The following is an 18,871-nucleotide window of genomic DNA, read 5'->3' as shown; positions in this document are numbered from 1 at the left end:
CCAGAGAGCCAGAGTGATAGTACAGTGGGCAGGACTCTGACCTTGAACATGAGTGACTTGGGTTCAATTCCCAGGTTCCATATGGTCCCACCCAAAGCCCCCTCAGGAGTGATTCTTGAATGCAGAGCCAGGATAACATCTGAGCACTGCCAGGTGTGGCCCCAAATTTAAAAACAAAAAATAAAACAAAACAAAACAAAAGCAGAAGCAAAAACATAACAAAAGGGCCAGAGAGATAATTCAGGGGTTAAGGAGTTTATGTTACTTGTAAACAAGTCAAATCCCTGTTTGTAAACATGAAAAATCCTGGTTACATCCCTGTCACTGAATACTTGGCCCCCTTAATACTTCTGGGGGTCACTTCTGTGCACAGAGCCAGGACTAGCCCCTGCACTCTCTCCAGCCCAATTCAACCCAATTTGTTGTTTTCGTTGTTGTTTTGTTTTGGGGTCACACTCAGCTGCACTCAGAGGTTTCTCCTGGCTCTGTGCTCAGAAATCCTGGCAGGCTTGGGAGACCATATGGGATGCCGGGGATGAAACCAAACCTGGGACCGTCCCGGGTTGGCAGCATCCAAGGCAAATGCCCTACCAACTCTGGCCCCAGGTATTTCTTGTTTAGAACTACTGAAGTACCTATCTGTAACTCACAGTGGCTCTTCATGAAACAATAATAATTAATATTGGAAAACTAACTTGGAGAGATATAAACAAAAATAAGTTGGTGTCAGAAACAATCAGATCTTTCTAGTTCCTGTTTTGAAGTCTCATTTTCTTGGTACCTGAGGGAGAAAATATTTTTTTGTATTAAAGCTAGGGGTTGACACTTGCCTTGCATGCAACTGCTCCAGGTTTGATGCCTGGCACCATATAGGACCCCACAAGCTCCACTAGAAGTGATTCCTCAGCTCAGAGCCAAAAGTATAAATTCTAAGCACTGCTGTGTGTAGTGCAAAATGCCCTTCAAAAATATATATCCATCTTAGGATCTATCTATGAATAAATAAAAAGAAATTCCTAAAAACAGAAACTTTTCCATGGCTTTTGCACTCCTCTTTCTAATCAGTCACATCAGCCTTAATAAAATACACTGTCCAGCTCCTGAATTTCTGGACACCACAGAGATTGGACATATCAACTCTATGAAGAGTATCCTTAAATCCTTTTAAATCACTTAACTCAAGGCCTCAAGAGATTCCACTGATCCAATTTTTTGCACGAAGTTTCTTCCTAGTAAAATGCAAGTAATTGTTTGAAAATACAATATCTGAGATAAGAAGAGTTACGTAGGGCCAGAATTATAGCACGGAGGGTAAGATGTTTGCCTTGCATGTGGCTGACCAAGGTTCAAATTCTGGCATCCCATATAGTCACTTGAGCCTGCCAGGAGTGATTTCTGAGCGCAGAACCAGGAGTAACCCCTGAGCCCTTGAGCACGGCCAGATGTGGCCCAATAACAACAACAAAAAGAGTACTTACGTAAATCGAGATAGCTGGGATGGAATTAAGCTGAAGCCTAATAGTAACACAGGTAAAGTGCTGATGGGGTTATGCGTTTGCCAACAACTCCCTCTGCTGGGATCATGGCATTATTGCAGACTGGGCAGAAAACCCATGTTGCCAAAAATAAGGAAAGGAATTGCAATGGGGAAGGTTCCACAGCTGAAGTGGGGGCCGGAGAGATAGCACAGCAGGAGGGTGTTTGCCTTGCAAGTGGCAGACCCAGAACCAACGGTGGTTTGAATCCCATATGGTCCCCCACGCCTGCCAGGGGCGATTTCTGAGCAGAGAGCCAGAAGTAACCCCTGAGCACCGCCAGGTATGTTTCAAAAAGAAAACAAAACAAAAAAGGCTGAAGTGGGTACACCCGGCCCATAGTTTCCAGGTGGTGCTTTTTCAGAGGTCAGCTGTCCCACCCACCAAGGGTGCAGCCAGAGGAGCATGGCCATTCCGCTTCGCTTCCTGGCCACACTCATCTTCTAGCCAATGAACCCCCCACCATAACATGTAAAAAAAAAAACAAAAACAAAAAACTACTAGCGTGACAATGGGGAAACAACACAGACAACACAGGCCAACACCAGACATAGGAAATCAAGGTGCCAGTCTGATGCCCCGAAAAGTCCCAACTATCTAGTTAGCATCTCAGATAAGGAATTTAGAGAAGAAATATGGAGGATGTTCAGAGCACTCAAAGAAAGTATAGATCGAGCTGAACAGACCACAAAGAAATCAGAAAACTCCATACTGAAATGGCAGGACTGAAAAACTCAGTAGATGAAATGAAAACATCAATTGAAAGCCTCTTTAACAGAGTAACAGCAGCTAAAGACAGAGTCAGTGAGCTGGAAGATGAGATGATGCAGAACAACTTCATATAGCAGGATTGGAAAAGAAGCTTAAAGCAAACAATCAGACAATGAAAAAAAATACTCACAAAGAATGTGAACAGATGAAAATAGAGGTCTTAGATAAATTCAACAGAAACATAAGAATCATTGGAGACCCAGAGACCCAGGAAGAAAATTCCCAGAAAGAATCAACAGTCAAGGACATCATTAGAGAAACTCCCAGAACTAAAGACTGCATGCAACCAAATCCTGCATGCCCATTGATTACCACCTAGAAGAGACCTGAGGAGAAGCACCCCGAGACACATTATAGACACAATGTAGGTCGATGCTGGGGCAGCAGTGGGGTCTTCTGTGGTAGAGGATTGCTCCCAGGTGATGTCACAGACAACCATGGTTGTTTCATAGATGGCATCCTGGTTCAGGGGTGAATGGACAATGCCCGTTCTACTGAGGCCTGAGCTAGGTCATGATGACAATGTTCAGGGTGTAAGGTCCCACTGCATTACAAGATTTGTATGTTTCTATCTTTATTAGATAAGAACTTGCCTGTATGTATAGTATTTTCCCATTTTAATGTGCCTATGCAAAAGCGGAACAATGCCTCATGGCGTTATTGGTGCATATGAGACCGCTGGAAAAAGTCCAACAATCTCCGTAACTTGGTTCTAACATAAGCTCTAAATCTAGGAACTCTTCTACCAGAATTCCTTATTGAACAGATCATAAAGAGAACAGACAAAACAGTGGGAACATCATCACTGTATAAGAGAATATTCAGTAAGGGTTATAGCTGTTAAGGGAATACATACAAAGATCTTCAACAAAATCCTAGTAAATAGTATCCAATGCCTCATCAAGATCATACACCAGGACCAAGTAGATTTCATTCTAGATATGCAAGGATGGTTTAACACATACAAGTTAATCAATGTACTATACCATATCAACAAAAGAAAAAAAACCATGTGATCATATAATTGATGTAGAGAAAGTATTTGATAAGGTCCAAAACCCATTTATTATAAAAACTCATCAAGATGGGAATAATGGAAGGATCTTTTCACAATATAATCAAGGCCATTTACTACAAGCCCATGGCAAATATTATACTCAGTGAAAAAACAACAACAACAACAAAAAAACGCCTTTCCTCTGAAATTTGGTACAAAAGGCTGCCCCCTCTAGTCACTCCTATTTAACATAGTACTGGAAGTACTTTCCATTGCAATTAGGCAAGAAAAAGATATCAAGAGCATCCAGATAGGGAAAGGAAGAAGTCAAGCTCTCACTGTTGGCAGATGACATGATACTATATTTAGAAAATCCTGAATACTCTTATCAAAAATAACTTCTAGAAACAATATTTATATAGCAAAGTGGCAGGCTATAAAATTAACAACAAAGATCAATGTCCTTCTTATACACAAATAATTATAGAGAAGAAACAGACATTGGAAAAAAATCCCATTCACAATAGTGCCAGACTTCAAATACCTTGAAGTCACCTTAATTAAAGAGAACCTATAAAGGACCTATAACAAAGAAAACTATAAAAATAAAACAAAACAAAAACCTACTTCAAGAACTAAGAGACAAATACCATGTTCATGGATTGGGAGGATTAACATCATTAAAATGGTAATGCTCCCCAAAGCATTGTACAAATTTAATGTAATCCCTCTAAGAATACCCATGACATTCTTCAAAAAAGTAGATCAGGGGCCAGAGAAATAGCATGGACGTAGGGTGTTTGTCTTGCATGCAGAAGGATGGTGGTTTGAATCCATATAGCATCCTATATGGTCCCCCGAGCCTGCCAGGAGTGATTTCTGAGCATATAGCCAGGAGTAACCCCTGAGCACTGGTGGGTATGACCCAAAAACAAACAAAAAAAAAATGTGGATCAAACACTTGTGGAACTCATTTGGAACGATAAACACCCATAAATAGCTAGAGAAATCCTTGGGAAAGGAATATGGTGGGCATCACTTTCCCCAACTTTAAACTGTACTACAAAACAATAGTCATTAAAACAGTATGGTACTGGAATAAAGACAGATCCTCAGATTAAAGGACTAGGCTTAAGTATTCAGAGAATGTTCCCCAGACATGCAATCAATTAATCTTTTATAAAGGGGTAAGAAACTCAAAATGGAACAGAAAGCCTCTTCAACAAATGGTGTTGGGACAAATGGCCTGCCACACGTGAAGAAGAAAACTGGCTGTCTAACAAGCACAAAGGTCACATCAAAATGAATTAAAGACCTTGATATCTGACTCAAAACTGTAAGATACACAGAAGAAAAGGTAGGCAAAACACTCCATGAGATCAAGACTAAGGCATTTTCAAGGAGGAAACACCTGTCCAAACAAGTGGAACTACAAAAGGAAACAGTGAGTAGGATACAAAGGTTGTCCATGGGACAAACTATTCATCCAATACCCATCAGATACAAGGTACTGACAGAACTTAAGAAGAAAAAAAAATCTAACTCCATCTAAAAATGGGAGAAGAAATGAACAGACATTTCCTCAAAGAAGAAATACATGGCTAAAAGGCACATGAATAAATGCTCCACATCACTTAATCATCAGGAAGATGCAAATCAAAACAATGAGGACCGGAGCAGTGGTGCAAGTGGTAGGGCGTTTGCCTTGCACGCGCTAACCTAGGATGGACAGCAGTTCGATTCCCTGACATCCCATATAGTCCCCCAAGCCAGGAACTATTTCTGAGCGCACAGCCAAGAGTAACCCCTGAGTGTCACCAGGTATGGCCCAAAAAGGCAAAACAAGGGCCCGGAGAGATAGCACAGCAGTGTTTGCCTTGCAAGCAGCCGATCCAGGACCAAAGGTGGTTGGTTCGAATCCCGGTGTCCCATATGGTCCCCCGTGCCTGCCAGGAGCTATTTCTGAGCAGACAACCAGGAGTAACCCCTGAGCACCACCAGGTGTGGCCCAAAAATCAAAAAAAAAAAAAAACAGAAAGGCAAACAAAACAAAACCGACAATGAGGTACCATCTCACACCACAGAGACTGGCACACATCACAAAGAACAAGAACAGTAAGTGCTGGCAAGGGCTTAGGGAAAAGGAATTCATTCACTGCTGGCGGGAATGCTGTCTAGTCCAGCCTTTATGGAAAACAATATGGATATTCCTCAAAAATATGGAAATTGAACTCCCATATGATCCAGCAATACCACTCCTAGGGATATACCCTAAAAACAAAAAAACCACCACAATACAAAGATGCCCTCTGTATTTCTGTTTATTTCAACTCTATTTACAATAGTCAGAATCTGGAAACAAGCCAGGTGCCCCACAAGGGACGTGTGGCTGAAGAAACATATACACAATGGAATACTATGCAGATGTTAGGAAAAATGAATTCATAAAATTTTCCTATAGATGGATGGACATGGAGACTATTATCCTGAGATAAGTCAGAGGGAGAAAGATAGGCATAGAATATTCACTCATGTGTAGGATTTAAGAAAAATAAAAGACAGTATGGTAATAATACCCAGAGACTATAGAGATGAGGGCCAGAAAGACCAGCCATTATATGAAGTTTACCAGAGTGGTGAGCGCAGTTAAGAGAAATAACTACAACTAACAACTACCATGACAATGATAGTGAGAGAAATAGAACGCCTGTCTTGAAGACAGGCAGGGGATGGTGGAGGAGGATACTGGGGGACTGGTTGTGGGAAAATTGCACTAGAGAAGGTGGGTGTACATTTTAAGACTGAAGCTCAACTATGAGCATGTTTGTAACCATGATGCTCAAATAAGTTTTTTGTTTGTTTGTTTGTTTTTGTGTCACCACTAGCAGCACTCAGGATTTACTCCTGGCTCTATGCTCAGAAATCGCTCCTGGCAGGCACGGGGGACCATATGGGATGCCGGGATTCTAACCACCATCTGTCCTGGATGCATGCAAGGCAAAAGCCCTACCACTGGTGCTCTTTCCAGCCCCAGAAATTATTTTAAAAATAAAGGAGATATAGTACTGATAAATAAAGACTAGCTAAGCAAAAGTAAATAATAAAAATGAAAAAAAATTTAAGGGTAGTGTGCTTGCCTTGCACACAGCCAACCCAGGTTCAATCGTAGACATTCCATATGGTTGTCCAAGCACCACTAAGAGTGATTCCGAGTATGGAGTCAGGAGTAACCCAGGAGCATTGCTAGGTGGGGCTCCACTTCATTCTGGATACAATAAAACAATATATTGCCTCAATATTCATGCCATGTACTAAAATTAAATCGACCCAGAGAAACAAAATGCATTGTCCTTCTATTATTACGGCCATTTTATTTTTGTTGAGGCCACATCCGGTAGTGCTCAGGGTCACTCCTATTCTGTGTTCAAGAATCACTCCTGGCCGTAGTTAGGGCCACAGGGAATGCTAGGGATCAAACCTGAGGTGACAGCATGCAAGGCAAACACTCTCCATGATGTGCTCTTGTTCTAATCCCCCAGAGGTCCTTTTAGATGTGCTCCAAAGGAAAACCAAAGGGAAGCAACATCCAAAACAATCACAGGGATTAAAACTGTAGCCCCAGCTCGAGTTCAGTGTAGAGCTGCTGCCTCAGGAGGCATCCAGCCCACGACACCACATCAAGAGCTGAGCACCAAACACTGGCCAAAGTCACAAACTGGAACTGAGCACGACAAACCAGATTAGTGCCATTAAGCAATTAAACAAAAACAAATGTCAAAGGCCTTCATTAAAAAAAATCATTTATTTCTGCTCCTTTCAGGAATCTTATTCAGAAAGTTTCACTCTCATCTCAGTAATATGCTGTCCACGTACTGTTGAAAGGCAAAGCACCATGGTCAAAGCTGATCGGCAGCCCAGCTTTCTCTGCTATGGGCTCTCACTTCTTGTTTGCTTGAATCCATTTTCCCAACTCAGAAATGTCATCTTCCAAAAAAGTTAAAAACATGAAGATTAAAAAATAATCATCACTGTATTCGATAGTATCGTTGCATCACATAAAGTGTAATTTTTCTTTAAAGAAGGCAAAATGAAGAAGAAAATACATTTAACAGGTGGGTTTGTGAGTCCAGCAGAAAATGCTGTGATAAGCTTGTCCCACCAATGCTGGTCCAAGTTGGACACACCTCATCTGTTCTCACTAGATGCTTTTATTTTTTTAAATCCTTCTCCACGCTTTGTATTAGGAGGTTGGTACAGCATTTTAAAAACTTCATTCACAGGAGCAAATCCAATATCCACTGATTTCTTCTCACAGGCACGCTAACCCATCAAGTAGCCCCTGGAGAAATAAAATGATATACACAAGTGAAGAGTGAATAGAGACCAATATTTTAAAGTGACCCCCATCCTAAATTTCAGGATACATCAAAGTCAAATCTTTTTTTTTTCTCTTCTTTTTTTTTTTTTTGGTTTTGGGGCCACACCCATGATGCTCAGGGGTTTCTCCTGGCTATGCGCTCAGAAATCGCTCCTGGCTTGGGGGACTATGTGGGACGCTGGTGAATTGAGCCACTGTCCATCCTAGGTTAGCGTGTGCAAGGCAGACACCTTACCCCTTGCGCCACTGCTCCGGCCCCCAAAGTCAAATCTTGACCAAACAGAAGAGATCTTTGAGTTAAACATATAAGCCCTAAAATTCCCTTGAAGGAAACACTTAAGTTTGTTCTTAATCAAGTTCCAACCTAATTTTTGACAATCAATCTTGTGACCTATTAATTAAGGAGGGGAGATAGAAGAAAACTTATACAACTATCCACATTCAGTGTTTCAGGGGTCATAGTGATAGTACTTACCTGCATGCAGCTGACCCAGGCTCGACCCCCAGCATTCCCACTGCTCAGCCCCCTAAGCAATCTCTCCAATCATTAATTTCTCATCTTTTGGAGGAGGCTCTAACTCTTCTATCTTTTCCCCAGCTTAATAGGTTCTTCTAGCGACACTATGACTTCTGGAATCCTACATTACTGATGAATCAAAGAAACACAAGCAAACTGATATCCCCAGTCAGGGATGAGGATTGAGTGGGGAAAGTTAGGGAGATCCTTACGACAGCTAGAAACCTAAACTTCTTTGGTTCTCCGAGTTTTCATCTGTTTAGATGATAACATGAAAGGTGCTATTTTAGCAATATACAAAATCAGGTCGTTTGCAGATTGCACAAAGTCCTTGATAAACTTACGGCAGTTTCATTCTCATGAAGACTCTCGCCATGAAGAAACTTAACAGGACGCAGACAAACCCAATAAACAGAAGCAGGAACCTATTGAGCTTGGGAATGTTTGGTGCATTGGATCGGTCCAGGATTATGAACCCTAAACCTCCCATGGTAAACAGGAAGCTGGATGCAAGTCCTTCCATGATATACTGTCCATTGACTCTGGAAAAGAAAAGGCCACGGCAAGACAGTAAATGAAGAAGTCCAGAAGAAATATTTTAATAAGCTTTTTCTTCAGACTGAAATTTCTATTTCTACTAAAAGCAATTATGTGCTAATGTCTTACTCTCGCCCTTAAAACTACTTTACTAGTATATCTGAACATTCACTTGTTCATTCATCTATTCATTCGAGAGAAAAGATTTCAGCCTGTTATGTAGCATGTATTTTTCTAGGTTTAGAGATACAACATCGAAACAAAAAAATTTCGTGGGCCTTATTTCTTTTAAACATGAAAAGCTCAACTCAATTCATTATAAAATCAATACTTATGTACCTTCTTGTTGTTACTATTTTGTTTTTATTTGGCAGTCACAATGGGCAGAGACCAGGAAACCCTTGGAGAACTTCTAGGTCAGGATTGAACAAGGGTCAGCCATGTGCAAGGCAAATGCCCTACCTGCAATGTACTTACTATTTCTTCAGCCCCAATAATTGAATTTTAATTATTAGCTTTTAAAAAGTCTACTATTTTTAATGTTAAACACTGTACCTAAAATAACTTTTAGGGGCTGGAGAGATAGCATGGAGGTAAGGCATTTGCCTTTCATGAAGAAGGACGGTGGTTCAAATCCCGGCCTGCCAGGGGCAATTTCTGAGCAAAGAGCCAGGAGTAACCTGCTGCCAGGTGTGACCCAAAAACCAAAAAAAAAAAAAAAAAAAAAAAAGTCATTCGTAGTGTTTAGGCCAGAGTCCTCAAACTAAAGCCTGTGGGCAATATGTGACCTGCCGAGAACATTTATCTGGCCCTCTGGGTTTTTGCAGCTGCTGCCTGTCCTGCTTAGAAGCCAACTCGTCCCAGGCCTGCAGTGTACATGTGTGGGATGTGTGCCCCACTCCCTGACTCACCTTCTTGTCTGATTCACGACTCCTCTGTCTCGGGCAGGGGAACTCAAACTATAGATTCACGGACCACTACTGTTCATAATATATTTTTAAACTATAACTGGCCCTCCAATGGTCCGAGGGACACTGAAATGGCCCCATTCAAAAAGTTTGAGGACCCCTAGTTTAGATAAACCTACATGGTGCCAAGGTTCCAACCAGGGTCCCATCCAGGATGTGTTGCATACAAGGCAACCTCCTTAACTCCTGTACTTTTCTCTGGCCACTGATAGGCATCTTTCAAAGGAAAAGACAAGTATAACTTAGGTAAACCAAACCACACTACAATGGCATTTCAATGCAAAATCCAAATAAACACCCCCTTTTTTTTTTTTTTTTTTTTTGGTTTTTGGTTTTTGGTTTTTGGGTCACACCCGGCAGCGCTCAGGGGTTACTCCTGGTAGAGCTCAGATATCGCTCTTGGCAGGCTCGGGGGTCATATGGGATGTTGGGATTCAAACCACCGTCCTTCTGCATGCAAGGCAAACACCCTACCTCTATGCTATCTCTCTGGCCCCTCAGATATTCTTCTTAAGATTATAACCCAGGTATTTCTTTTCTTTTCTCTTTTTGGTTTTTAGTTTTTTGGGACATACTTGCTGGGGCTCAGGGGTTGGTTATTCCTGGTTCTGCACTCAGAAAGTACTCCTGGCAAACTCGGGACCATATGGAATGTTGGGGATAAAACCCAGGTCAGCTGAGTATAGGGCAAACGACCTACCCATTGTGTTATTATATGGCACCAGACAGTTTTTCTTCTCCTCCTCCTCTTCTTTTTTTTTAATCTTCTCTTCTTTTTAAACCTCATGGTGCCAAGAATTGAATCCTGAATCTCATACATGCAAGACAGACTCTCAATCCAGGTATTTTCTTTGTTTTTTGACTACATCCAGTTGGGTTCAGGGGCTCATCTTTGCTCAGAACTCATGGGTTTTACCTGGTTATGTCTGGGGTACCACACAGTGCTGAGGATTGAACTCAGGGCTCCTAGATGGTATACCATCTGGCCCCTGGAACCTGGTATATAATTTGACTTGGTGATCATATACATCATGGTAGAATATTTTATTTATTTTTAAATAAATAATATACTAGTGTTCAACTTCTGTTATCTTTGAACTTAACATGTTAAAAACAGCTATTATCTAAATACAGATGGATCCCCTATATTTCACTTTATTTTAAAATATGTGGCTATCTGGGACCACAGAGAAAGACTTTGGGGTTAGATAATTTAGTATGCCTGTAGCGTGTAGTTGGTCTGATGCTAGGATGCTTCAGCATAAGGGCTCCCTGTTTTGTTTTTGTTTTTGTGTCACACCTGGCAGTGCTCAGGGGTTACTTCTGGCTCTATGCTTATAAATCGTCCTTGGCAGGCACAGGGGACCATATGGGATACAGGGATTTGAACCACCAACGTTCTGCATGAAAGGCAAACGCCTTACCTCCATGCTATCTCTTCGGCCCCAGGGCTCCCTGTTTTTAGGCCAAAGGTTTTTCCTTTCTATTTCCCCCATATTTTGCTGTACCTATGCAAACAAACAAACAAAAAAAACCTGCCCCACACACACCTCTTTTTATTAATTAAAATTTTTTAATCTCTTATCTTTTACATCTTCTTTTTTTTTTGGTTTTGGTTTTTGGGTCACACCCGGCAGCACTCAGGGTTACTCCTGGCTCAGAAATTGTTCCTGGTGGGCTAGGGGGACCATATGATGCTGGGATTCGAACCAATGACCTACAGCATGAAAAGCAAATGCCTTACCTCCATGCTATCTCTCTGGCCCAATCTCTTATCTTTTAAATTGGGGCTCCCACCTTTCTCATAGAACCCTGGAACACAGATTACTTTATTTTACCAGATATTCCCAAATTTTTCTATAAAACTAAGAAGAAAGGGTCAAAAAAAGTCCAAGATGCATTAGTGGGGAAATAAATAAGGAAAGAACTAAATATCCAAGCCAACGTCACTGATAATAGGATCAAAGGACCTAAACTTAACAATCTAAACTTAGAGGGACCTGTTATACTGGCAAGCCAGGGGACACAGGGTGGTAGATAGTAGAGGATGCACTTTGGGACCACTGGTGGTGGGAAGGGCCCTGACTCATTGTATAGCTCAAATTCAACTATGAAGGATTCTGTTGATCACAATTGTTTCAATAAAAGAAAAATAAATAACTAAAAATTAAAACACAGCATTGCGTGATTTCAAAAAAAAAAAAAAAGTTGTTAGGACCCAGCAACCTTCTTTCCCACCACCAAGTTATTCCAAGTAAGAGTGTCTCTTACCTGTAGGCCAAGAAAGCTACTGGTCTCTGATGTCCATGCTCATCCGTCATAGAGCCAACGCTTGGGGGTTCAACAATGACATCGTATATTATTCCTATGCAAAAGGCGAGGTCACAGATTAGATGGTGTTCCTAACTTCTTCAAACCTGACTCTGGTTTCCTCTAGCCCTAAAGGTACATCAATATTTAAGTAAGACTGCTCTGATGAAAACAAAGGAGGCCCAGCTGGTCTACTCAATTTCATAAAAGCTCTCAGAAAGGTAATGCAATGTATTACTTCTGAAATAAATCTATAAAAGAGGTATAAAAATCATAAAAAAAAAAATATATTCAGAAACCAGAGCAATACCACAGTGGAGAGGGAGCTTGCCTTGCACACAGCTAACCCTGATTTGATCTCTGGCATCCCAGATGGTCCCCGAGCCTGCCAGGAGTGATTTCTGAATGCAGAGACAGGAGTAACCTGAGTGCCACCAGGTGCGGCCCCACCAAAAAATGATTTAAGATTACTCCTTTCTTGATCTGGAGGCTAGCTCTAGCTGGCATGGAGTTTGGGGAGACCCCATGTCGAAGGCCTTCTCCCTAGCTTCTCCCAGCCATCCCTTCTGCTTCTGGCCTCCAGGCCTTCCCTGGGTTGCCAGCCCAGACGGCCAGAAAAGGTGGGTGTCGGGTGGTCTGTCCTGGAGGGGTCCCAAGCTTTCCCCGCCCTTCCCCCAGCACTAGGGTGGGAAGACCATAGGGCGGAGGGGGGAGGGGCAGATACTGGCTTCTGGTTCTCTACCGAATCCTTTCTTGATCTGGAGGCTAGCTCTAGCCGGCATGGGGTTTGGGGAGACCCCATGTGGAAGGCCTTCTTTCTAACTTGGGTGTGCTGGGAGCCTTGATAGGACCCCAGCCGTCCCCTCTTCTGCCCCCAGCCTCCCGGCCTTCCCTGGGTGCCAGCCCAGGCGGCCAGAAATGGTGGGTCCTAACTTGAGGTGTGCTGAGATTTGCTCGGTTGCACTAAGGTAGTCACTGGCAATTTCTTACCAGTCTACATTTTCAAAACTGCACAGGAGCACAGAGTATATGTCAAAAGTATTCCCTATTCCTAAGTTATGTTTTGTGATGCAGAATGTCCATTCTGTATTCTGCCCTTTCGCACACTCCTACAAAAGCTCATTTTTACTCGTTAACTCTCTCACCCCCAACCATCAGTACCCCACATTTACTCTTTAACTTCAGTACTGCACAGTCCTAATCACAGACCAAAGTCGTGCATTGGATTTAACAACCCCCAACTATTTCAAACAACATAAAATGGACACGTATGTCTTTTGAATATTTTATGTGTATTTTCTTTGACAGCTATAACTCTTACTAAATATTCTCTTATACTGTGATGATTCTACCCACTTTTTCTTTTCTTCTCTTTGTGAACTGTTCAATAAGGAATTTTGGTGAAAGAGCCCCTCAGTTTAATGCTTATGATTGAACCATGTCATGGGGATTGTTGGACTTGTTCTTACGGCCCCCATATGCACCTATAATGCCACGTGGAATTGTTCCTTGTTTGCATAGGCACATTAAAATGGGAAAATACTATACATACAAATAAGATCTTATCTAATAGAGATCGGAACACACAAATCTTGTAGTGCAATGGGACCTTACACCCTGAACACTGATATAATGACCTGGCACAGGCCTCAGAAGAATGGGCATTCTACATTCACCCCTGAACCAGGGAAGCTATCTACGAAACATTCAAGGTTTTTTTTTTATAACAACAACGACCTGCTTACAGGACAGGACTCTCTGCATTGCCCTTTAATTGTGAGGTGAAACTAGAGGACACTCCACACCATCCTGACTGCATGCAGATTCCAGGATCTTTAATATAGAAACATGATACCAGCAAGAGACTATGTGAAAAATAAAAGTGTATTGGCACTACAGACAATGACTTGGATTGGACAAACTAGTTTGCCTGGAGCCTAGAGTTGGTCTTATGCCAGGAAACTTCAGGGGTAGGGTCTCCTTGTATTTAGGCCAAGGCTTTTCCTTTCCATGTCCCTCATTATTTTGGTGGGCCTATGCAAACAATAATGTCACTCTAACACCATTTTAACTGTGCTCCTTTGACTCTAATCCTTAAGAAAAACAACCCACTTAAACTTTTGAGGTTAACTTTAAATTAATATGCATGTGCATGGAAATGTAAAAAAGCAATTTGCCTTCAATGCTTAATGAGTTACATAAGTTTTATGGCTTTAGATTGCTTTGTGTGCTGCTAAGAAATATTATGTATATTGGGCCCGGAGAGATAGCACAGCGGCATTTGCCTTGCAAGCAGCAGATCCAGGACCAAAGGTGATTGGTTCGAATCCCCGTGTCCCATATGGTCCCCCCCATGCCTGCCAGGAGCTATTTCTGAGCAGACAGCCAGGAGTAACCCCTGAGCACCGCCGGGTGTGGCCCAAAAACCAAAAAAAAAAAAAAAAAAAGAAAAGAAATATTATGTATTACAATCTGGGGATTTGTGGGACAAAGTAATTGTACATGGGTTGTTTTCTTTTTCTTTTTTTTTTTTTTTGGTTTTTGGGCCACACCCTGCAGTGCTCAGGGGTTACTCCTGGCTGTCTGCTCAGAAATAGCTCCTGGCAGGCACAGGGGACCATATTGGACACCGGGATTTGAACCAACCACCTTTGGTCCTGGATCGGCTGCTTGCAAGGCAAACACCGCTGTGCTATCTCTCCGGGCCCTGTTTTATTTTTCTTAATGTTCTTTGGCTGAAAGTTCAAAGTTAAGATATCAGCAAGGGAACTTATGAGAATTCTGTTTATGGGTGATTGTCTTTCCACTGTAACTTTATCTTGTTCTCTTTCTTTGCATCTTTGCTCTCATAACTAAAAATAAAAAATTAAAAAATTATTTAAGATTAAAAAATGTACTCTAGGGGCCAGAGTGATACACAGTGGGTAGGGTGTTTGCCATGCATGGGGCCCACCTAGATTTAATTCCTGGCATCCCATAGGGTCCCCAAGCCTGCCAGGAGTAACTTCTGAGTGCAGAGCCAGGAGTAATCCCTGAACACCACCAGGTGTGGCCCCAAAACCAAAAAAAAAAAAAAAAATTAAAAATTAAATATGTACTTAATAAATGACAAGTACCACTAAAAAAGATACAGAAATAGGGGCCGGAGTGATAGCACAGCGGTAGGGCGTTTGCCTTGCAAGCTGCCAACCCAGGATGAACCCAGGTTTGATCCCCGGCATCTCATATGGTCCCCTGAGCCTGCCAGGAGTGATTTCTGAGTGCAGAGCCAGGAATAACCCCTGAGTGCTGCCAGGTGTGGCCCCCACCAAAAAAAAGATACAGAAATAATCTCTCATAACATCTCCACAGTACTGAATTCTGTTATCTGTATCCAGAGACATCTCTGTATGATTAATACCTACTATATAATTTAAACAGTATTAAAACTGGATTTCCCCCCCTTTTTTCCCCTTTCTTTAGTTTTTGGGACATAGTGGTGCTCAGAACTTACTCCCAAGCAAGGCTTGGGCGACCAATATGAAGTGCCCAGGATTGAGCCCCAGTCAGCTGAGTTCAAGGCCATAGTCTCTGGCCCCAATTTTATATTCTAAGGTAATCTCAAGTTTATTATCATTTCATGGCCAATAAAGCTTCCTTTCTTCCACCTCAGAAAACGACACTTGGCCTGGTCAGATGCTCAAAACAGACTCCAGTAAGACGCCTTCACAATCTGCCTTCCTCCATGCATCCATCTTTCCTCATATTGCCATGCATCAATCAAGACCTACTGACTCCACTTCCACAATAACTGTCATTATGTTTTCCTGCCGCTCCACTGCCACCAACCTAGCGTAATCTAAGTGGTTTAAAGATCACTCTAATTCCTTTCCGGGTTTCATCTGTGCATTTCCTCCCTTTCTCCTACTCTTGTTTCCATGCCATTTCCAAGGAACCAAGATGCATGTGCAAGGGTAAATGTAATTTCCACCTCCCATTATTCTCTCCTAACTTTTCGTTCTGATTTAACTAAAAGTGTGGTATTTATCAATGTTCCAACCATGACACTATAAGCTTTCAGAGGGCAGGGAATGTTCCACCTTTTTTTATTCACTATTGTCAGGATACTGTGTTCAGTCCTAACTTATCATACTGGCCCTCAGTCCATCTTTGCTGAGTGTGCTTAGCCATAAATATTACTTATAAAAGTACATTAACAGTTCTTTGAAGACTCTTTTGCAAAGGCAAACTGATTCTTTCCCGGAGTTATCTCATAGGCTTGCTACTAAAATGCAAGTTCTCTACTTTTTCCAATCAGCAGACAATTTCCCCATTACCAACAAGATGGGGAGAGATCGCCAGAATAAAAACTACTACGAGACTTCTGGAATAGTCTGAGCTGAAGGGTGCTAAGGTTTACAGACTCACTAATAAAACCGAAAGATGTGGATTCCTTTTAAAAGACCACTGTACCTCATCAAAAAATGGGAAGAAGAAATGAACAGACTTCCTCAAAGAAGAAATACAAATACATGAAAAAATGCTCCACATCACTATCAGGGTGATGCAAATCAAAACAACAATGAGGGCCCGGAGAGATAGCACATCGGTGTTTGCCTTGCAAGCAGCTGATCCAGGACCAAAGGTGGTTGGTGCCTGCCAGGAGCTATTTCTGAGCAGACAGCCAGGAAGTAACCCCTGAGCACTGCCGGGTGTGGCCCAAAAAACAAAAAAAAAAACAAACAAAAAAAATACAACAATGAGGTACCATCTCACACCACAGACAGGCACAAACCACAAAGACCAAGAATGATCTGTGCTGGTGAGGATGTGGAGAGAAAGGAACTCTTAGTCACTGCTGGTGGGTCAGGCACAGCCCTTATGGAAGACAATATGGAGATTCCCCAAAAAGCTGGAAATTGAGCTCCCATATGATGCAGCTATACCACTCGTAAGGATATACTGTAGGAACACAAAAATACAATACAAAAATCCCTTCCTCACACCTAAATTCATTGAAGCACTATTTACCATAGCCAGACTCTGGAAACAACCAAGGTGCCCTTCAGTAGATGAATGGCTAAAGAAAGTAGTTCATATACACAGTGGAATATTATGCAGCCGTCAGGAGATTAAGTCATGAAGTTTTCCTATATGTGGATGTACATGGAATCTAGTATGCTGAGTGAAATAAGTCAGAGCGATAGACACAAAATAGTCTCACTGATCTATGGGTTTTAAGAAAAATTAAGGACATTATCGTAATAATCCCCAGAGACAACAGAGATGAAGGCCGGAAGGACGGGCTCACAAAATGAAGCTCATCACAAAAAGTAGCGGTGCATTTTGGGAAATAAGTTCACCAACAACTATCATGACCATCTTCATGAGTGAGAGGAGCAGAATGCCTGTCTCAAATACAGGCAAGGGTTGGGAAGGGTGGTGTTGGTGGTGGGAATGTTGCCCTGGTGAAGGGGGGGGGGGTGTTCTGCTAGTGACTGAAACCCAGCAAGAATCATGCTTGTAATCATGGTGCTTAAATAAATATTTTATATATTATAAAAAAAAGAGCACTGTAGGTTTTTGAAATTCAGCTTTTGCTCAACACATGCTGAGTAAAAGCTAATGCCAATGAAAGACTGGAAAATGGAATCTCTAAGCAGTAAGGCTATGTCAAAGAAGCCTAGCTCTGTGTTTGGAGGCAAGGCGTACAACTGAGTACTCATTCTGTGGCGCCAATCATTATATATATATATATATATATATATATATTTGTAATGTACATATATATGTATAATATGAATATATATGAATGTTGCTGCCTGCGTGTCTGCCCCATTGCTATCCATAAGCAGCCCGTGCCAATGACAACTTAAAGGGGGCTGATCCCACCCGCACCCCAATCTGCAGCTGCAGGAGCGCGGACTTGGGGGCGCTTGGCGAGGGTGGTGGCCCGGGAGAGGCGGCGAGGGCCGGGCCAGCCCCGCTGCCAACTCAGCACTGCAGAGCAACGCCCTTCTGCAAGCGGGTCTTCGGTCTGGGGCGTTTGCACGGAGAGCGGTTTCTCTTTTGCACAACTTTAAGCAAGCACCGTCTCCGATCCCAGATCATCAAGATGTGGGGGGGGGGACCCCGGGCCTGACTGACAGCTCGGGGGGAAGGCCGGTGGGGGCGACGATGTCAGGAGCGCCTCCGCTCGGGGAGTCCGGCCGCAGCCCCCACTCGCGGCACCCGTGCGGCCCGCCCGGCCCGGCCCGCCCCGCAGCCGCCTCACCCCCGGTGATGAGGAAGTACGACACCACCACCAGCGCGTACACCGTCATGGCCGACGGCATGTGCAGCCACGGCGGCTTCTTGAGCTTCAGGTTGGGGCACTCGAGCACCAGGAACGGGACGCGGTACAGAGCCTCCATGGCCGTGGCCGGACGCCGCCACTCCCGGAAGCCGCGCCGCCGTCTCGGCCCACGCGCATGCGCCGCCCGGCCGCCGCCCCGCCCACCCGCAGGTCCTGGACGCTCGGAGCGCTGCGCTTTGACGTGGGGAAATTAGAAAGAAACAAAAGAAGCGGACGAGTAGCCCGTGGATGGTGCGGGCTAAACTCGTGTTCTGTTTAACGCTGGTAGGCATAAATCGAGGGAGTTAGACAGACCGCCGCAGGAAGACAACGAAGTTTTATATAGCTTCCAGGACCCGCGAGCCTCGGACGTGGCCTGTCCGGAGAGGAGGCGGCGGGAGCTGCTCTCTGGCGCCGCCCACCGGTGACGCGGAGGCGTTTGAAGCCGGACGCGGGAGGCTTGCCGGCGCTGGGTGCCTGGGCCGGGCGGACGATGAGTGGGAGGGGCGGGTGGCCTCTGGTCCAGCTCCGCCTGGTCTGAGACG

At 43.3% G+C, this 18,871-nt stretch overlaps 1 protein-coding gene across 1 annotated transcript; it reads right to left on the bottom strand.

Moving 5' to 3' along the window:
- Window positions 1-7,093: 7,093 nt before the first annotated feature.
- OSTC (oligosaccharyltransferase complex non-catalytic subunit) lies at window positions 7,094-18,405 on the bottom strand. The gene is made up of 4 exons (XM_049786965.1): window positions 18,267-18,405; window positions 11,975-12,068; window positions 8,543-8,740; window positions 7,094-7,642 (listed from the first exon to the last, which is right to left on the bottom strand). Exons 1-4 carry the CDS (start codon window positions 18,403-18,405, stop codon window positions 7,624-7,626), a joined length of 450 nt encoding a protein of 149 aa, XP_049642922.1. The 3' UTR covers window positions 7,094-7,623.
- Between the last annotated feature and the right edge of the window lie 466 nt (window positions 18,406-18,871).

The sequence above is a fragment of the Suncus etruscus genome, chromosome 14 (genome assembly GCF_024139225.1).
Source record: "Suncus etruscus isolate mSunEtr1 chromosome 14, mSunEtr1.pri.cur, whole genome shotgun sequence".
In the NCBI taxonomy this organism is placed as follows: domain Eukaryota; kingdom Metazoa; phylum Chordata; class Mammalia; order Eulipotyphla; family Soricidae; genus Suncus; species Suncus etruscus.
The sequence above is the reverse complement of the archived record's forward strand: the minus strand, read 5'-3'. Positions and strand labels throughout refer to the sequence as shown.